This window comes from Gnatocerus cornutus, chromosome 7 (genome assembly GCF_029298725.1).
Source record: "Gnatocerus cornutus isolate USDA-ARS CGAHR chromosome 7, icGnaCorn1.1, whole genome shotgun sequence".
Taxonomy (NCBI): Eukaryota; Metazoa; Arthropoda; class Insecta; order Coleoptera; family Tenebrionidae; genus Gnatocerus; species Gnatocerus cornutus.
Window position 1 is genome coordinate 1,779,324 of NC_142239.1, and position 21,068 is coordinate 1,800,391.

Below are 21,068 nucleotides of genomic sequence, written 5' to 3' on the forward strand. Positions count from 1 at the left end.
CAACAAATCTTTAATTAATTATTAATTTAACTACTTTGACAACGTGTTAACCTCAAAAATCGCTACATTCAATTTTCACCTAATTTTCTTCCTAAAGAATTGAAAGCCTGATTTACACTAAAGAATTTTCGATAATTTACTGGAGAGTGAACTGACAGCTCCACTTTACATAAAGACTCCTTTACACTCTATGACAATTAAATTACTTTGACGCCCAAAATCCGACGTCTGTCTTTTTTTTAATGTAGTCCATGCATTACTATCAATTTGACGTGCAAATTTCAATAAATCTTGTCAAAAGTGACAGTAATAATAACATACTTCTAATAATTGTCATTTATGATTAGCTTGGAAACTCGCAACTGCTAAGAAAATACTATTCATAGTGTTAAAAGTCGAACTCGAGCAAGTAATACAACTACAAGATATGACTTATTCCACTCAAGTTGACCGAATGTGGGTCAAATGACAGATGAAAACTCTCGAAACATTACAACACGTTTAGAACAGAACGGCCACAAAATCGCAATAATAACTAAGATAGGTAGGCCTAAATCAGGTAAAAGAGATCTGCTAAGGGAATAATGTACTTGGTACTTTTGGCACCTACACTATAGTCTAAAAATCTCACTCGTTAGATTATTATTTATTCTTTTTATAAAGGGCGTTAAATATACGTCGTTTTAGTAAGAAGGGCCCTCTCAAGTGTGCTCAACAAAATTGTGCTTCCTATTGCAGGGAGGACCCCCTCATAAGATTCTACATTTTCTTAAAATCGCCACCCCACCGCTCGAATACAAGACTCGTCGAAACAAATCAAAGAAAAATTGCGTGGAAGACCTTTGAAGTGTTTCTGTGCGAAAATAAAACTCAGTCTTGCACCCGAGCAGAACGAAATATCAAATTGAGTTGACTAGAGACAATTAAAATTCCTCAACTTTCTTGTAGAAAAATGCGAGAGTTATGTACAAGTGGGTGGAATGTTAAAATTTAATTACTCTATTATCACTTTAATATTATCAGACAAGTCTCTTGATGTCTGTCGTATTCTCAAAATAGAAGTAAATAAATAATATCTCTATCATTTAATTGAAACTGAGGAACACCTCTAAGTACACCGAAATGGAAAGAAATGACGGCTCAACCAAACAAACGAACTAAAAAAGAAAGATAACTTCATCACCTGGGCGCGTCGAGCCCCACCAAGAACCAAGTGTAGAGCAGATTCTGCTTGCTTTGGGTCATCTTGTACTCTAAACTGTTGAGACCGTCTTTGTCGAAGCGTTTCGTTCCCTGCTTCAACACGTCGTACCTGCGTACGACAAAATAGTTGACAAAATAGTTGTTTAATAAACTAGTTTGATAACGAGTTAACTACAATATTTTTTCCGCACTTTTTTTTCTGGTGACAAAATCCCGAGAAACAACTTATACTATATAATTTTGTAACTGGTGTAATAAACAAATCACAAAAACAAAACAGAGTAATAAAAAAGAGTATATTAACGACATCCATTAATGCATTCTCTTTTAGACAAAATCATTCATTAATATTGACATTAATAACTCACCTATTGGGACTCGGCTTGTCTTTTTTGTGCGTCAGCATTGTGTACCGAGCTATTGTCAAAGGATACCTTGAAATATACAAATTGTGGTATCTTATTTTATTCGACATGTCATCGTCTTCGCCGCCCCAACCCCAGAAGGAGTTGGAAAAACCGTTCAATAGCTCGAAGTGCTCCCGGTTTATGGCGGAGACTCCCCCGAAAATGGCGGGATAAGGTAACCTGGAAGAGGGGAAACGTGTCAGAGAAATATTACAAGGCGATTATTAAATGTTTCTAGCATTAAAGGTGGCTGTGGAATTCCTAACATGCACTATTTTGGCTAACTATGGTAAAAATTATTTAAAATGTTACTGCAGTTCAGTTACCATTTTGTGTTTATTTAAAGGGGGGATTTCAGGGGGGCGAATTGAAGTTTTCAAGTCTCCCGTTCCGACAGTGCAGAAGTTGGAAAAGCGAAATAACAAAAACAAGTTGCTATCAAAATTTCCCCCAAATTTGAATTTTAAAAGTGGCGTCATCTTGTGTCAAATCGTGAACTTCAAATATGTCAAAAATTACAAGTTACTTTTTACATTTTTCCTTAAATTTGACTTGTAAAAGTGCCGCCATCTTGTGTCAAATCTGAAACTTCAAATTGTATCTCAAAAATTATAGATTTTACGGAAAAATTAATTTTCGTTTTAAATTTCCCGCAAATTTTGACTAAAAAGTTACGCCATCTCGTGTGAAACCTTGAACTTTAAACATGTCAAAAATTATAGATTTTTACAGAACCCCCAATCACAGAACCGCATTTTTAAATTGGCGCCTGCAAAAACTTTTCAAAAATTACAGGAAAATCAAGTTTCTCTTTAATTTTTTGCAAAATTTGGCGTCATCCTGTGTCAAATCGTGAGCTTGAAATATGTCAAAAATTACAAGATTAAAAAAAAATGAAATTTCTTTCTAAATTTAACGCCATCTTTTGTTAAATCTTGAACTTCAAATGTGCCTAAAATTCCACGATTTTACGGAAAATTTTAGTTTCTTTTTAAATTTCCACACAAAATTTGACTTATAAAAATGTGGCGCCCTCTAGTGTCAAATATTAAACTGTTAATCTGTCAAAAATTACAAGATTTTACAAACAGTTTAAGTTTGTTTTCAAATTTCCCGCTAAATTTGACTTTTAAAAATGACGCCATCTTGTGTCAAATCTTGAACTTCAAATACATATGTCAAAAATTATAGGATTTTTCAGAAAAATCAAATATTTTTCTAAATTGCCCGCAAAATTTGACTTTCAAAAGTGGCATCGTCTAGTGTCAAATCCTGAACTTAAAAAAATGTCAAAAATTACAGAATTTCACTCAAAATTTGAGTTACTTTCTAAATTTTTCACTAAATTTGACTTTTAAAAATGGCGCCATCTTGTGATAAATCTTAAACCTCATAATATGTCAAAAATTCCAGGAATTTAAGGGAAAAATCAATTTTTTTTAAATTTTTCGCTACATTTGATTTTTAAATTTGACATTATCTTGTGTCAAATCAAGATTTTACAAATTTGTCAAAAATTACAGGATTTTACGAAAAAATCAAGTTTTTTTTAAATTTCTCTTAAAATTTAGCTTTTAAAACTAGCGCCATCTTGTGTCAAATATTGAACTTTAAATATGTCAAAATTTCAGAAAATTACGAAAAATTCAATTTACGTTCTAAATTTTCCGCTAAATTTGTCTTTTAAAGTAGGGGAATCTTGAACTTTAAACATGTCAAAAATTACACGATTTTACAAAACGCCCAAATTAAATATCTTTCTAAATTGCCCGGAAAATTTGACTGTCAAAAATGGCGCTGTCTAGTGTCAAATCTTAAACTTAAAAAAATATGTCAAAAATGACAGAATTTCACTCAAAATTTGAGGTACTTTCTAAATTTTTCACTAAATTTGACTTTTGAAAGGGGCGCCATCTAGTGTTAAAATCTTGAACCGCAAATATCTCAAAAATTCAAAGATTTTACAAAAAAATTAGGTTTTTTTTTTTTAAATTTCCCGCTACATTTGACTTTTAAATAAAAATTACAGGATTTTACGGAAAAATGAAGTTTTTTTCCCTTAAAATTTGCCTTTTAAAACTAGCGCCACCTTGTTTCTAACATTGAACTTTAAACATTACCTATATTTGAAAATATCAACAGCCACACTCATGTGCCTGGGCTGCCCCGGCGGACAAGTATACAAATTCCGATCATCTTCAGGTAACAAGTCAATATCATGAAAAATAAAGCAGTCGTAATTCCGTATCTTCAGCGCCTCTTTAAACCCGACGTTCATCAACATGGCTCTGTTAAACGACCCGTCGCCGTCTTGCTCAACCATGTAAATCGTATAATCCAACTGCTGTCTCTTCAGAAACGGATGCATGTGCCACAAGAACAACAAAAGGTGCTCTCCTCTGCATCTAAACGGAATAATCAATGCCACACTTTTCAACACTTTACAGTTTTCCGGCGCCCAAAGGTCCCCGCGTTTGAGCTAGGAAAATCGCTTTTCCAACTTCTGCACTGTCGGAACGGGAGACTTGAAAACTTCAATTCGCCCCCCTGAAATCCCCCCTTTAAAATAACGTTCAAACTGCAAAGTTGGATCTCACGTAAGTTTGATGACACGTCCGGACAAAGCGGCAAAAGCGTGTTGTTAATAATATTCTTGGTGGAATCAGATTCTAAAGTCGAGTCTTGAAGAGATTCTGATTGAGTTGTTTGAAGGGATTTCGGTGATATTGAGAGGAAACGAGGTCTTCGTCGCGTTGACTGTCTGTTTGGATTTGAGGCGGAATTGCGTCATGAAAGGGCTGTGCTGGACGCTGGACCAACCTTTCCGAGTGAGGCAGTCTGGAAAGTCAAAATGTACTTTTTCTACTTTGCGTTAACAATACTACGCGTTTCACAATAAAAACAATTGTTTTTATTATAGCACGCAAAACAGTAATTTTTTTGGTTATGTTGGCTATGTTATGGAGTGCGGGCACTACCGCCTGTAAAGTATGCAACCTTACACTGTGGAGGATCAACAAACCGTGCCTGTCCATTTAAATAACATTGCGCAAGTTGTTCACATTAAGCATTTCGATTAATTTTGGTGTTGTTTTCAATGTGTTTGAGCTAAAGTTTTATAGAATGTATTGTTTACATTATAAGTAAGTGGCACACGTATAATTTAAGACATTTTTAGCCCAAATAGTGTTCAAAAAATGCCAGCGTTTTGTGCAGTTTACAAATGTGGTAGCACTTGGGGTACAAAGGAGAAGCTTAGGTTTTTTCGAATTCCTTCCGTGAAAGACCACAGCGGAAAAGTAACGGAAATTTGTAAAAAAAGACGAGAATTATGGATTAAGGCCCTTAAACGTGCTGATTTAAGAGAAAAAAAGCTAAAATATGCCAGTGTTTGTTCTAAGCATTTTATTTCAGGTAATATTATATAGTGGATAATGTTAATTATTAATATCCTTTGTACTTAAGGAAAGCCAGCTGAATTATATGAAGAGCAAAACCCCGATTGGGTGCCATCAAATAATATGGGGTATAATAAACCAGTATTAAAAATGTACTTAAAAAAAACGATCAGACAAGTATATAAATAGAACAAACACGAAGAAAATCTTAGATGATTCAACAGTTATTGCGACGGTAAAATATAACAAATAATGAAATTCCTCACAAGGAAATTATTAAGAATACTAGTCAGTTTTTTTGCTTTGCTTACCTTATTGCTTAGCATGTTCTGCTTTATTGTGCTTTGCTTATCTTATTGCTTGGGATGTCCAACTTTACAATGCTTTACTTATCTTAGGGGTTAGCCTGCTATAATAAGTATATTTGCTTCACGGCATGATACATTGCTCAAGAATTTTATTTTATTTTGCAGAATCCATTGTTTTTCTTTAAAATACGTTTTCATAAGTTTTAATGCTTTTTTATATATCAAGGTTTCTAATCACGACGAACTTGTTCAAAGAACTGAGATATTAGAAAATGTTGAAAATACAGGAGAAAACGTTGAAAAATTACATGATGAAATAGAAATTACTGCATCTATGCAAATAGATGCAGTTCAAATATCACTGAAAAAACTGAAGCATAATTTTGATTCATATAGAGGAGATGATGGTAAAACTAAATTTTATACTGGATTAGATTCATTTGAACTTTTAAAGAAAATTTATAATTTTGTTCAGGCAAACATTTTGATTAGTCATAAAACTACCGTTCAAAAAGATGAACAACTAATTTTAACATTGATGAAATTACGACACAACTTTCTATTTACAGATTTAGGGTATAGATTTAATATAGATAGACGTACAGCAAGTCGAATCTTTTACAAATGTCTACATGTCCTGTACTATAAATTAAAATGGCTAGTATATTGGCCCAAACGAGAGGAATTACGGGCTTGCATGCCAACATGCTTCAAAGAGGCTTTTGGTAACAAAGTTACAACAATAATAGACTGCTTTGAAGTTTTTACAGAGAAGGCAACGAACCTAAATGCTCATGCTCAGTCTCAAATGTTTTCGCACTATAAACACCACCAAACGATCAAATTTCTAATCGCTATATCACCTCAAGGTACCATCATGTTCATATCGAAAGCTTATGGAGGAAGAGCTAGTGATAAACATATAACACAGACAAGTGGATTCATTGATAAATTGCTTCCCGGAGACTTGATTTTGGCAGACAGGGGGTTTCTAATAAGTGAAGTAGTCGGAAATACTTTGGCAGAGGTAAAGACACCTGCTTTTTTAAAAGGACAAGTTCAGATGCCACCAAGAGAATTGGAAATGAGTAGAAAATTGTCAAGAGTTCGGGTGCATGTGGAAAAGGTAATTGGATGCTTGCAACTAAAATATACAATTTTAAACAAGTTCATCACCATGGATGTTATCAAATACATGTATGGTGATGACATTTCGGCCTTGGATAAAATTGTTACAGTTTGTTCAGCACTTGTAAATTTATGTCCATCGGTTGTTGTAGGCAAAACTGTAGATTAAACTGTTGGTTAAAATTTTAATAATTTAGATTATAATAATATATTAAAATAATGAATCAGAAGAAAAACAAACGTTGTAATACCTAACTTTGCAAAATTAAACAGAAAACGTCAATAATTATTTGAATTGAAATTTTGTTAGACAAAAGTCATTACCTCTTTTGTCACCAACCTAACTTGTCAAAAATCCCTAATTGAAAATAATTTCTTTCAAATGAAATTTTTAAATTTATTTACAATGCAAAGTAGAAAAAATAGTATATTACACTCATTTCATAAGACGACTGAATCACGAATGAGTTTTGACTCCGACGAGCGCAGCGAGGAGTGGTCAAATATAATAAGTGCTCGCCTTATGAAATACGTGTAATAATGTACTATAATAAAGTGCTAAAATCAATATCGGCAACGCAACAAAACGAAAGACACTAAAACAACTAGCTGCGAGCAACAACAATCCGCGATGGGAACTCAAAGTGGCAAATTTTGTTTTTAAAGAGTTGGCAGAACTAATTAGTCAGGCTGTCAACTGTCAATTGTCCTTTGCGGCTAACAATATATGTACAGTTGCGGCGGATGAAAAGTAAGACAAAATGACAAGTTCAATATTTTGTTTTTGTAAAACCACCTATAATTGAAGTTTTTGAAATGTCAGTTCGATTGTCATTGAGACAGGACGATTCAGTGTCGTAGAAGAAAGAACTTTAGTTCAAACTTCAAATATTTTAAAAAATTAAATGTTGTTGTAGTGTCCCACTTCATATTCAAATTTCAAACTTTTCGCGCCACAACGACCGCAGGTATTTTTGCGTTAAGAAGTTGGTGGACTTGGTAGTTCACCGCCGCCGCAGCGGTGGAGGCGGGAGACGCCGGAGGCGAGTCATTCTGGGTACGACTTCGGGACTACCAACGTGCTGTGTTATCGAGTGCGTTTCGCCAAATTTTTCCAAGTGTTCATTTTAATTCCTATTTGGTTTAATTTTTCATTTTGTGTTTTGCTAATTTGTAGTTTGTCAAAATCTTGTAAATAATTTTCTTTTTGTTTAAACCCATTAATTTTAACGGGAGTGTAGTGTTATTTTAGGGCTTCTTGAAGAAGCACTTGTGTGTTGTCACCTTTTGGTATGTAATAATTTTTGTCATTTGTTGTTTTAATAAGGAAGTCACTCCGGATTCATGTAAAGTAGTTATTTTCTGTACAATTCTAAAGTAACGCGTTTTTCCGCTGACGTAAGCGTCTGGATTCAATGAGTGTTCGCCCACCGTCCGATAAGACACGTGCAGAAGTAGTTTAGATTCGTGGAAACCCGATACTTTTGGGAACTTGAATTTTATTCGATTCTGTTCAAGGAATTTTTACTGTTGAGTTCAAAGGATTAAAAATAGAATAGGATTTTAAAGAAATTGTGAAATACATCAAATTAACTGGGAATGTCTTTTTGGATCGCTCTGTGTCATTCGTGAGCAAAAATGAGTACATTTTTCCTAAAGTCCACGACTTTCTCTTCCATTGTATTTTATTGAAACTGAAACTGAAAATTTATATGTTTATGTATTTTATGTATGTCCCTTGTTTTCTTAGCTGCTCTGTACTTGTCCGAACCCAATTCTCCTTTCTAGATTTTCTTCGTCACAAAAGACTCAACTTAACAAACAGCCTCTCGCGTTAATGTTAGCATGTTCCTTTTTTTGAGTGTGATCAATTAAATTAAACTTTGATTTTTGACTTTCGAAAACCCTCCAGTGCTGGAAGCTTGTTACGTGGGACTCGCGGGGTAGTCAGGGTTCACCTAACTAGCGGGTCTTCCGCGGGTGAGATGTTGGTTACTCTTAATCTGGCCATAATTTGTTAGTACTCTCGATAAGACACCGCCTGTACTATGCTTGCGGAATAGGAAAGATTGTCTTCGGGTCTTCCGAAAACATAATCTCGTCCTGTTTCTGTGTGTCGCCTTTGAAAATAATTATCTTTTATTAATGTTTATTGATAAATTGTTTGTATATGTTTACTTGGTAAAATGTGTGTTGTTTTTCATTGTTATTTTGTTTTAAATAATGTTTGTAGTTTGATCACACTCACAACAGAGCGAATGGGAGATTTTTGTAGTTCTTTTGATGTAATTCACTTTCCGTTAATTTGTTTATTGCATTTTTGTACCGAAACGTTTCTTTGTAAAGTGACTTCTTTTGACATTAAAGATTATTAAGAATTTTGTAACATGATCAGTTCGTCTGTTCAAATACTTGTAATTCTTGAACAATTAGCTGTAAAATTTAAATCAAAACCATTCAAACTTCTAAAGTCTGAATAAAACAAGTTAAACCTCATTTGGTCTGGTGTATTTTTATTTCTTTGTGTTGGTACGCTCTTCCCAAAAGAGGACAGTAGTAATACGGGCCCATTAGTGATTAATTAAAGGTCAATTAAGGTCAATCAAAGGTTAATTAATTAATTAATTAATTAATTAGCGCTTTAATTAGTCTAATGAGTTTTTAATTGTTTTTTAATTGGATATTAATTAGATATCAAAGTGAAAGTTGAATTAATTAGATCAATTAATTTGATTACGTAATTAGGTCAAGGTCAATTAAAATAATTGAGTAATCAAATTGATAATGACAAATTGATAATGACTCATAATTAAATAGATATAAAAGAGAAAGTTTTAATTGACCTTGACCAATTCAATACATGTGGTTGCATAACCTGGTGAAAGTTTTTAAGTGACCTTGATCAGATAAGCAGCGGGAAATTTGAAAAAGGGTGACAAAATTTGAATTTGTTGAAGTAAAAGTTGCGGGAAATTTAAATTATAAAATGGCGGGGAATTCAAAAACCAGAAATTGTGGAAAATAAAAGTCACTTATACATGTGGTTGCATAACCTGGTGAAAGTTAAACAGCGGGAAATTTGAATTTTGAAAAAAGGTGGCAAAATTTGAATTTGTTAATTCACATCAATTGCGGGAAATTTGAAATTAAATTTGAGGGGATTGAATGTTGTTGAGAAATTAAAAAAAAAATGTGAAATGGTGGGAAATAAAAATCACTTTATAATGAAATTTTATTGATTTTCATCTGTACTATTCCCGCTATCATCGGAATCGTCCTCATCATCATCTTCTTCTTCGGTTTCCATTCTGACCTCGTCAATAAATTCATCTTCGAAGCATATCTCCGTCGCTTCCTCCTCATCCACGAGATTAGTGTTGCACCTATAGCACCGGAGCTCCATTTTTTTATCCCAGTGTTGATGAATCTTTTCAACATAAAGTAGCGCTTTTCTTTTTTATGCACCACAAGCATATGGGATTACTCACCGAATCCATATAATATTTGTAACAATATTCTGGAACGAGGTTGTATTAGGTAAAGATAATAGACTTGTTTGACTTACCTTGATGTTCAGCCATTTCAGCAGAAACACTTGAAACTTTAAATTAAAAAAATCAAATTGAAGATCTGTACCCTCAAGCTCACAGAGGTGGCTCAAAACTAAATACTGTCTAACCGATTCTCACCCCTCTACACCCAAAAGATGTCATTAGGCAGGTTGTAATTACCTGGCATTCTATTGAATAGAAAGTTGTAAATGGTAGTGATGATTTTGTCTTTCCCTTAAAATATTTTGATTTGGGCGAAATTTAATTTAGTTTACCAGCACAGGTTCGTCAGCACCAAGTAAGTTTTTTTTTTTTTTCAGTTTGTTACAATGACTTTACTTGTAAACGTTTCAGAATGAAGCCGTTGTACACTAGTTTGGAAAGAGAGTACATGATTAGAAAAAATAATTATATTAGAAAAATGAAAATCTTGAAACACGATATAAAAATGTACAAGATAACTAAATTATTTGCCAAAATGAAGTTATACGAATAAAAATGGAGTAATTGCAGCATTTGATGATCATAATAATTGCCTATTTAAAAAGGGGAAAGAAGTTTTTATTCATTTCGATTAGAAATTTAGTCATGCCCATTACGACTACAGTTAACGATCAAATAATGATGTATTAAGGAGAAATTAATTTGTTACCTACATGTAAGTTCACTTGAGTACCTGGGAGATTAGTACCCGTGACTCACTGAACCTGACTTTTAACAAAATAATGAGAATTTAAATTTTTAAACATAAAGCAATATTTGACAGCGTACTTTGTCAAATATAGACAGAGCGGGATGTCGGTACTTGAACCCTACTCTTAAATTTTTATGAGAGATCGGGATAAGTTGGTGAAATAGACTGTAGCAATGAGCTATTCACAAGAATTCTCTCGTATCATATGAAAACGCTGTTCTATCACTCATACAAAAGGAGTACGAATGCAAACCCATTCTCTACGAGGTATTTTTGAAACTACCTTGTACGCTAGCCCGTGATATGCGTAACAAGATACAGTATTTTGAGGAATTTAATAGATACGTTTAAAACTATTTCAACAATGTAAATAAATGTATTAAGAATTTATTTTTTATTTTTTATGATGCCCTTCACTCATTTGTCAAATGACATACGCTGAAACAACACTAACACAAATCAGAAATAATAATAACAACAGCATGGTCAGTTGTCGGGTCAGTTATTAATTAGCAACTGCTGTTTGCTCTGCGACCATTTGCTAAAAATCATGGACTTACGGTTTAAAACTCCTTTTAAAGCGATTGTTGCTGGACCAACTGCCTGTGAAAAATCTTATTTCATAAAACGTTTTGTAAAATATTTTGATTCAATGTGTGATTCAGATTTTGAAGAAATTATATGATGTTACGATGAATGGCAGCCTCTATATGAAGTAAAAGAAGAAGCTTCTGATAAGACCATGTCGATAAAGTATTACCAAGGAATTCCTAATAATTTAATAATAAAGGAGTAGTAATAATACTCGGAAATTGAAATCCTAGCCCACCGGGCTCGGATTTCAATACTTTCCATGCATTTCCAAAACCATTTTCTAGCCTAATGAAATAAATAACTATTACAAATGTACGGACATTTTTTACTGTGTTTTTTTTTTAACTAACTCTACAGCGAACTCGATATCTTTTACAAAATAGCTCGTAGGAAATGCATCCGTCAAACTTAAAATCACATTGAAGTATCCGTTTTCCAAAATCAGGTTTAAACATTTTCGACTCGATTCCCTATGTCCTTCAAAATAAAGACTTTTTTCCTTCCCGACACGTATAAACCACGACAGTGTATTCATTCGGGTGCTTCTGTAGCCTCTGAATGTGACGGTATTCTCCACCGTTGGATAAATCAACACCAGCCTCTATGCAAAAGCGTATGGCTGGCATTTCCTTACCGCGAGTACCGCTTTTTTTTTCAACTGACCCGGAAAAATGCTTTGCCACAACGAGGGCACGCGCTAAGCATCTATTGTCGCCGGCATTTTTAATACAGTAAATACTTTTTTGCAAAGTGAGTATTCGCTAAATGTCACAGTTTTGCTGTCTGTTGCCGATGGGAAACTGTTCCCCACTGGTGGTCTTATGCTATCCACATGCTCGCTCAAAAAAAAACTATTGATAAAAAATGATGCAGTTCAATGTCGATTTTAGTCTTTGGCCTATGCTTTTGCAACAGATTTTGATCAATAAAATTCAAAGTTGTTTTGAGCATTTTGTTAGTCTCAAACATACCGCATTTGAACATTACTAAAATATACGAAAAAACACTGTTAACAAAATAATGTCAAAGCTTATTCTCTTTTTAAATTACAAAGACCATAATTTAATTTATAACAATAATAAGCTCTGTACTTCCTCTGGATTTCAATGTTCTTCGAATTTGAAACAGTAAAAGTTTTTTTTCGCAGTGATTTTTACTATTCGAAACATCAACAATCAAAACGGTCCCAACATCTTGAATGTCATCAACAGTCATTTTCATCAGTTCTTCTCGACGACAAGCGCAACTTACTCCCAAAATTAAAGTTGTCTGAAATATTTCGAAATTAGTATTCCCAGTTTCCTAAGGTTATATTGCTTACGCTATTGTTGTGGAGTCATTCCTTTTTCAATAGGTGAAAGTATCCAAACTACCCCCATCATAAATTAAAAATTCTTGTCTGGCTATCTATCTGGCTGTTTCCACGGAATACAGCAGGCCTTTGATTTACAAGCGTCCCCATCATTTTAACAATGGTACAAATTATGGTGGGTGGCTACCTCGTAAACAAAGTTAAATAGGTTTAAGGAGGGCATATAACCTTATTCCACTGAGAATTCTATACTTATTAATATTAAATAAACTAGACGCAAAATACCTTCATTAATAAATATGTTTCGTCACTGGCTTCTTTAATAAATTTCGTGATATCTTCTTTGATGAAGAACGGCATTCTTTTTTAAATTATTAATAACAAAAGACAATAATAATTACAAATTAGAAAAAACAACTACCTAATTTAATTAAAATACTGTTGAAACGCCATCCCGTTTTTTTTTTTTTTTTATTGCACAATTTACACCTACGAGAAATGCATTGTGCATTGTAAGGTGTAGCCCCATCTTGTTGAAAGAAAACTTGTTCTTTCTGTTATTTGCTGCTTTTTGACATTACAATAACGATATTGTGTTATTTGACAGCACGGACCTAGATTTTATTAACTTTTATTGCCTAAATTTTTTCATTTTTGATATTTTTTTTTAAAATATTTTTTGTAAAAGTAGAACATTTTACACATTTTCTGAATCAAGAAAATTAATATCTTCTAAATTATGAAAAAAAATATGGGTGTCAATTTAAAATAAGAAAGTTGAGTATCGCCCAAAAGATACTAAGACAATTAGAAATTTTTTAAAATCATCAGTTTATAGGAAATTAAAAACCATTTAATTTGTTTTTTAAATTTTTGAAATCGGTTCATAAATAAAAATTCTACAACGCCTGCCGTTTTTAAAAAATCACCCTGTATTAAGATTTAGCAGGGCATAAGGAGACATTGTTTTACGTGTTTCAAAAAATAATTTTAGATAGCTATAACATTTGGTTCTTATAATGTTGATTTAAATAATAGTAATAAAAATGTTTTATTACTGTCGAGGACCTCAACGTCGTAATATTTTTTTTTTTTTTGACGTGACGTAATAATTTTTCTGTAACGGTAAATAATAATTATTGCAACAAGACATTCATTTTAAATGTAGTAATTATTATTACTACTCCTTTATTATTAAATTATTAGGAATTCCTTGGTAATACTTTATCGACATGGTCTTATCAGAAGCTTCTTCTTTTACTTCATATAGAGGCTGCCATTCATCGTAACATCATATAATTTCTTCAAAATCTGAATCACACATTGAATCAAAATATTTTACAAAACGTTTTATGAAATAAGATTTTTCACAGGCAGTTGGTCCAGCAACAATCGCTTTAAAAGGAGTTTTAAACCGTAAGTCCATGATTTTTAGCAAATGGTCGCAGAGCAAACAGCAGTTGCTAATTAATAACTGACCCGACAACTGACCATGCTGTTGTTATTATTATTTCTGATTTGTGTTAGTGTTGTTTCAGCGTATGTCATTTGACAAATGAGTGAAGAGCATCATAAAAAATAAAAAATAAATTCTTAATACATTTATTTACATTGTTGAAATAGTTTTAAACGTATCTATTAAATTCTTCAAAATACTGTATCTTGTTACGCATATCACGGGCTAGCGTACAAGGTAGTTTCAAAAATACCTCGTAGAGAATGGGTTTGCATTCGTACTCCTTTTGTATGAGTGATAGAACAGCGTTTTCATATGATACGAGAGAATTCTTGGGAATAGCTCATTGCTACAGTCTATTTCACCAACTTATCCCGATCTCTCATAAAAATTTAAGAGTAGGGTTCAAGTACCGACATCCCGCTCTGTCTATATTTGACAAAGTACGCTGTCAAATATTGCTTTATGTTTAAAAATTTAAATTCTCATTATTTTGTTAAAAGTCAGGTTCAGTGAGTCACGGGTACTAATCTCCCAGGTACTCAAGTGAACCTACATGTAGGTAACAAATTAATTTCTCCTTAATACATCATTATTTGATCGTTAACTGTAGTCGTAATGGGCATGACTAAATTTCTAATCGAAATGAATAAAAACTTCTTTCCCCTTTTTAAATAGGCAATTATTATGATCATCAAATGCTGCAATTACTCCATTTTTATTCGTATAACTTTATTTTGGCAAATAATTTAGTTATCTTGTACATTTTTATATCGTGTTTCAAGATTTTCATTTTTCTAATATAATTATTTTTTCTAATCATGTACTCTCTTTCCAAACTAGTGTACGACGGCTTCATTCTGAAACGTTTACAAGTAAAGTCATTGTAACAAACTGAAAAAAAAAAGAAAAACTTACTTGGTGCTGACGAACCTGTGCTGGTAAACTAAATTAAATTTCGCCCAAATCAAAATATTTTAAGGGAAAGACAAAATCATCACTACCATTTACAACTTTCTATTCAATAGAATGCCAGGTAATTACAACCTGCCTAATGACATCTTTTGGGTGTAGAGGGGTGAGAATCGGTTAGACAGTATTTAGTTTTGAGCCACCTCTGTGAGCTTGAGGGTACAGATCTTCAATTTGATTTTTTTAATTTAAAGTTTCAAGTGTTTCTGCTGAAATGGCTGAACATCAAGGTAAGTCAAACAAGTCTATTATCTTTACCTAATACAACCTCGTTCCAGAATATTGTTACAAATATTATATGGATTCGGTGAGTAATCCCATATGCTTGTGGTGCATAAAAAAGAAAAGCGCTACTTTATGTTGAAAAGATTCATCAACACTGGGATAAAAAAATGGAGCTCCGGTGCTATAGGTGCAACACTAATCTCGTGGATGAGGAGGAAGCGACGGAGATATGCTTCGAAGATGAATTTATTGACGAGGTCAGAATGGAAACCGAAGAAGAAGATGATGATGAGGACGATTCCGATGATAGCGGGAATAGTACAGATGAAAATCAATAAAATTTCATTATAAAGTGATTTTTATTTCCCACCATTTCACATTTTTTTTTTAATTTCTCAACAACATTTAATCCCCTCAAATTTAATTTCAAATTTCCCGCAATTGATGTGAATTAACAAATTCAAATTTTGCCACCTTTTTTCAAAATTCAAATTTCCCGCTGTTTAACTTTCACCAGGTTATGCAACCACATGTATAAGTGACTTTTATTTTCCACAATTTCTGGTTTTTGAATTCCCCGCCATTTTATAATTTAAATTTCCCGCAACTTTTACTTCAACAAATTCAAATTTTGTCACCCTTTTTCAAATTTCCCGCTGCTTATCTGATCAAGGTCACTTGAAAACTTTCACCAGGTTATGCAACCACATGTATTGAATTGGTCAAGGTCAATTAAAACTTTCTCTTTTATATCTATTTAATTATGAGTCATTATCAATTTGTCATTATCAATTTGATTACTCAATTATTTTAATTGACCTTGACCTAATTACGTAATCAAATTAATTGATCTAATTAATTCAACTTTCACTTTGATATCTAATTAATATCCAATTAAAAAACAATTAAAAACTCATTAGACTAATTAAAGCGCTAATTAATTAATTAATTAATTAACCTTTGATTGACCTTTGATTGACCTTAATTGACCTTTAATTAATCACTAATGGGCCCGTATTACTACTGACGACGCACTGCTTTGTATAGTAGCCAGCTTTTACCATGGCGTACCTGACTTTTAGAGTCGAATATTATCTTATTGCACTCATAATGTGGAGGGTGTAAACAGGCTATTGTGTCCGAAAATTAAAATTTACGACATCTTCAAGTAGGTAGAAAAAGGTGAACCCGTGCCTCTTCCAGGTATTAGCTCGAGATTGTTATTATTGATCCCTTCAATGTTTTCTTTTAAAAACGTTATTAAAGTTTTAATTTTTGTTTATTAATTTGAAAAACCCGAGAGACATAAATTTTTCAAACTTCTTCATTAGATTGATCTAACCAAGGTTGCCACATCATGAAATAGGTTGTAAAGAAAACAAAGTAAACAAAATTCGCCAAACAGTTAACATCAAAATGATTTTTCATACTTACTGGTCGTCTTTATACATATTACCACTCCAAATAGATTGTTTAAAAAAACCTTTTAGTTTAACGACATTTTAATGTTCGACTTAAAGTCCCCACTTTTTCTAAAAATGAAAGAATTAAGAACAAATACATAGTTAAACAGACTTCTTACAAAAGATTCTGGAAACTACCTACTTGTGGATTAATTAAACAGCAAAATTGGATTGCGATAGAAATCTAATTTTGCGTATGTCAAATACGAGTGCAAATGGTACCGTTCTGGGAAAAAACAATGAGAAGGAAACGAATGTTTATAATTTATTTCGCAAATTCAGAGACATCTTGTTGATATTAAATTTTGAATTACTATCGCGAAATTAAAATTTCCCACATCAAATTGATTGATGTTTAAAAATTGTAAACTGTCCTTTGTCTTTATAACCTTAAAATTTATAAACGGCACAGCAAGTGTCAGAAATTTACTTTGTATGTCAGTCACAATGACAATAAAGGTTGCTTTACATTGCCATGTCAAAAAGTGATTAAAAAATTCTTTATAATTATGTAAAATACACGTTCCAACATTAAAATGATGCTAATTTTTTCGATCTTTTTGTAAAATTTTGAAAACTTGATATCCCTCGATTTTTTTATCTTGTTTAAAATTTAAATTAATAAACAAAAATTAAAAGCTTATCAACGTCATTAAAAAAAACACGGTGAAGGGGATCAATAATCATCTTGAGCCCCCGCGCTAATACCTGGAAGCGGCACGGGTCCACATTTTTCTACCTACTTGAAGATGTCGTAAATTTCAATTTTCGGACACAATAGCCTGTTTACACCCTCCACATTATGAGTGCAATAAGATAATATTCGACTCTAAAAGTCAGGTACGCCATGGTAAAAGCTGGCTACTATATCCAACGAACATCCGCCTTCACAACACAACGTAGGTCCTAGCCGTTTCAGACGATCACGATTTTCGGCCATTTTATTTATTTTAAATTTCGCGGTTCTCGAGTTTGGCGGTTCATTTGAATTTTGGCGGATTTGGGTTACAGATCATTACATTGTTAACAAAAATTAATAACACTTTCAAGTCTTCGTGGCATCGACATAAGCATGTTGAAGGAAATGTTCAGGTATCATTTGCCAGCTATCCGAAATGCTCTGGATCAATTTTTCGCGATTATTGGGCAAACTTTGTTCATTTATATTTTTGGTCATGATACCCCGAATGTTCTCAATAGGATTCAGGTCGAGACTCTTTGCCGGCTAAGGTAATGTTTGCGCCCTATTGTCCTGTAAAAAATTGCTGACAGGGCTCGGACTGCAGTTGAAAAGGGGTTTTTGCGAAGAAAATTTCCTAATACCACGTCTTCGTCCGGGGTTGATATTTTTCTTCAACCAGTTCCTTGCTTCTTCGGATGGTTCCCGTCTCTCGAAACTAACGAAACTAACGAAACTAACCACGTAAAATCGTATTCTTATTGACACCAACTTTATTTGCAATAGTTTTTATGGCGAGTCCATCTATCAAACGAGCTAGAACAGAGCTTTTTGCAATTCTGTGAGTTGGGGCAATTTAAAGATGTTTGGGACGACTCTGGTTTATTTTCTGTTGACAGTGACATTGTGATCCTTGATTAAAACCTAATTTACTCCTTATAATTTTTGAAATTTTCAAATACAGGGTGAAAAGTCGGTGTCTTACTTTTCATCCGCCGCAACTGTACCTAAATAATATTTTAATATTTAACGGATTTTATTTTGCTTTTTCTATTAAATCCGTAACTTTGACAGTTTTATTCATAAAATTGTAAAATTTGAAGGTTTCACTACTTTAGACTAGTTTATTAACTATACTAAATTTCTAAAAAATGTTGAGCAAGAAACGCAATTTTTAGAAATTTTCGTTTTGGAAGCGAACGAATTTTATTTTGCATTTTACATTATATTCCGTAACTTTGGCAGTTTTATTCATAAAATTAAAAAAATTTGAAGTTTTACTAATTTTGACCAGTTTATTAACTGTACTTAATTTCAAAATTTTTGACCAAGAAACACAACTTTTAGAAATTTTAATATTGGAGATGAACGAAATTTTTTCGCATTTTATATTAAATTTCGTAAATTTGGCAGTTTAAATAATAAATCTGTAAAATTAGAAGATTTTGCTACTTTTAATTATTGTATTAATTGTGCTAAATTAGAAAAATTTTGAGCAAGAAATACAATTTTAAGAAATTTTCGTTTTGGAGGCGAACGAAATTTATTTTGCTTTTTCTATTAAATTCCGTAACTTTGGCAGTTTTTGTCACAAAGTTGTAAAATTTGGAAGTTTTACTATTTTTGACTAGTTTATTAACTGTACTAAATTTGAAACTTTTCGAGGAAGAAACACAATTTTTAGAAATTTTCATTTTGGAGGCGAACGAATTTTATTTTGCATTTTATATTAAATTCTGTAACTTTGACAGTTTCAATCATAAAATTGTAAAATTTGGAGGTTTTACTACTCTCGACTAGTTTGTTAACTGTGCTATATTACAAAATTATCGACCACGAAATACAATTTTTCGAAATTTTTATTTTGGAGGCGAAAGAATTATTTTTTGCATTTTCAAATCCGTAACTTTGACAGTTTTAGTTATAAAATTGTAAAATTTGAAGGTTTTACTACTTTAGACTAGTTTATTAACTGTACTAAATTACAAAAATGTTAAGCAAGAAACACAATTTTTAGAGATTTTCGTTTTGGAGACGAACGAAATTTTTCACATTTTCTAATAAACTCCGTAACTTTGGCAATTTTAGGCATAAAATTGTAAAATTAGGAGGTTTCATTTTTATTGACTAGTTTATTAACTGTACAAAATTCCAATTCCAATTTGAACAAGAAACACAATCAAGGTCAAACGCTTTTGCTGCCAACTATTATTGATAAAAATCGCTAGGCGCTGTTGCCAACTTAAATTTTTAATGAGTGGACTGATAGTAATGAGAAAACAAACGTGAAATTTTGATACTCACGAGAAAAAGTTTCATAAGCAGGTACTTTGAATATAAAACGAAATTCCCTAGACAGATTTATTGAAAATTTCCGCGTGAGTGATGATTTATTTTGTTAACATGTGCCGTCGCATTTCCTCTGCGAATCAATTTATGAGACATTGATGAAAAACAAATTCATCATTCCAAAGGAATTTGAAGCAAAAATTTGTCTTTGTACTGATTGATCTTTGTACAGAAAGCGCTTTATTTCAACATTGAATGAAACCAAATCGACGTTTATTTAGGTAAATGTCTGTTATATTTATACCAAAAATTGCCCTGTTTCATTATTTAAAGGGTATTTCTAGTCGATGTAATAATAAAGGAAAAACATAAATTTAATATGAGCACCGAACCACAATGGAGATGTGTGAATTTCGTTTACGTTGGCAGTGAATAATAAATTGAAGCAATAAATTTAAACATAGACAAATTGTTTTACGTATTCGAGCTCATCTGTGGCTTTTAACTGCGCTAGGTTCACTAGGTGCAGAATTATCAAATTGATGCCGCTTTTAAGCCACTTCTTGACATGAATATATTAGAAGTCATGAGATATGGAGAAAGTTAAATTGCTGAAGTTACCGAAGTAAAGACTCCTCAGTTGGTATAAATTAATTAAAATTCGATTCTAAGCAACTTCTCTTAGAATAATACCTAACTTTTCGAGATATTCCTAACGCGATGAAAATGGCTTTATTCGAAAAATTTTAAAATATTGAATTTGCCATATCTGCTGTATATAGTATCGTCATGGATTTTGCAAAGTTGCATATAAATATCCCTAAAAAAAACCTTTACGATTTTATTAAAATTTAACTTAATATGCCAAAAATTAATAGAGATACCAGCTTGTATTCTGGCTGAAATTAAACATTTACCATTCACTGATTAAAATTATCATGAAGCCAATACATTTTAATAAGTTGCAACCCAACTATAATACAAAAAATAATTAAATACTGCCTCTAAACAACTCTTTCGATGGTATTTTAATGGACCGGCACGGTTTGTTGATCCTCCAGAGTGGGGGATGCGTACTTTACAGGCGGTAGTGCCCGCACTCCATAAACAAAATAAACAGTAGACTAGACCCCATTACTATCTTACTAACTTGTTAAATCCTTATTTAAATGTCTTGTTTGAAACTAACCTTTGATTAATTCTTAACTGTTGTGAGGTGATGATACACCAAACTGTGACAATGTGTTAACCTCAAAAATCGTTATTCAATGTTCCCCTAATTTTCTCCCTAAAGAATTGAAAACCGGATTTATCCCAAGCATTTTAGAAAATTTACACAGGAGGGTGGACTGATAGCAAGGAGCTAGACTTATGGAGTTTCTTTGATTG

General features: G+C 32.5%; 1 protein-coding gene and 1 pseudogene across 1 annotated transcript; one reads left to right on the top strand and one right to left on the bottom strand.

Annotated features, from left to right (window-relative positions):
* Positions 1–1,179: 1,179 nt before the first annotated feature.
* LOC148170634 (beta1,4-N-acetylgalactosaminyltransferase A-like) lies at positions 1,180–5,648 on the bottom strand (annotated as a pseudogene).
* A 69-nt stretch (positions 5,649–5,717) lies between these two features.
* LOC148170635 (uncharacterized) lies at positions 5,718–6,613 on the top strand. The gene is made up of 2 exons (XM_088042197.1): positions 5,718–5,723; positions 5,792–6,613. The coding sequence occupies exons 1-2, from the start codon at positions 5,718–5,720 to the stop codon at positions 6,611–6,613; spliced, it is 828 nt and encodes a 275-aa protein (XP_087898323.1).
* The last annotated feature ends 14,455 nt before the right edge of the window (positions 6,614–21,068 follow it).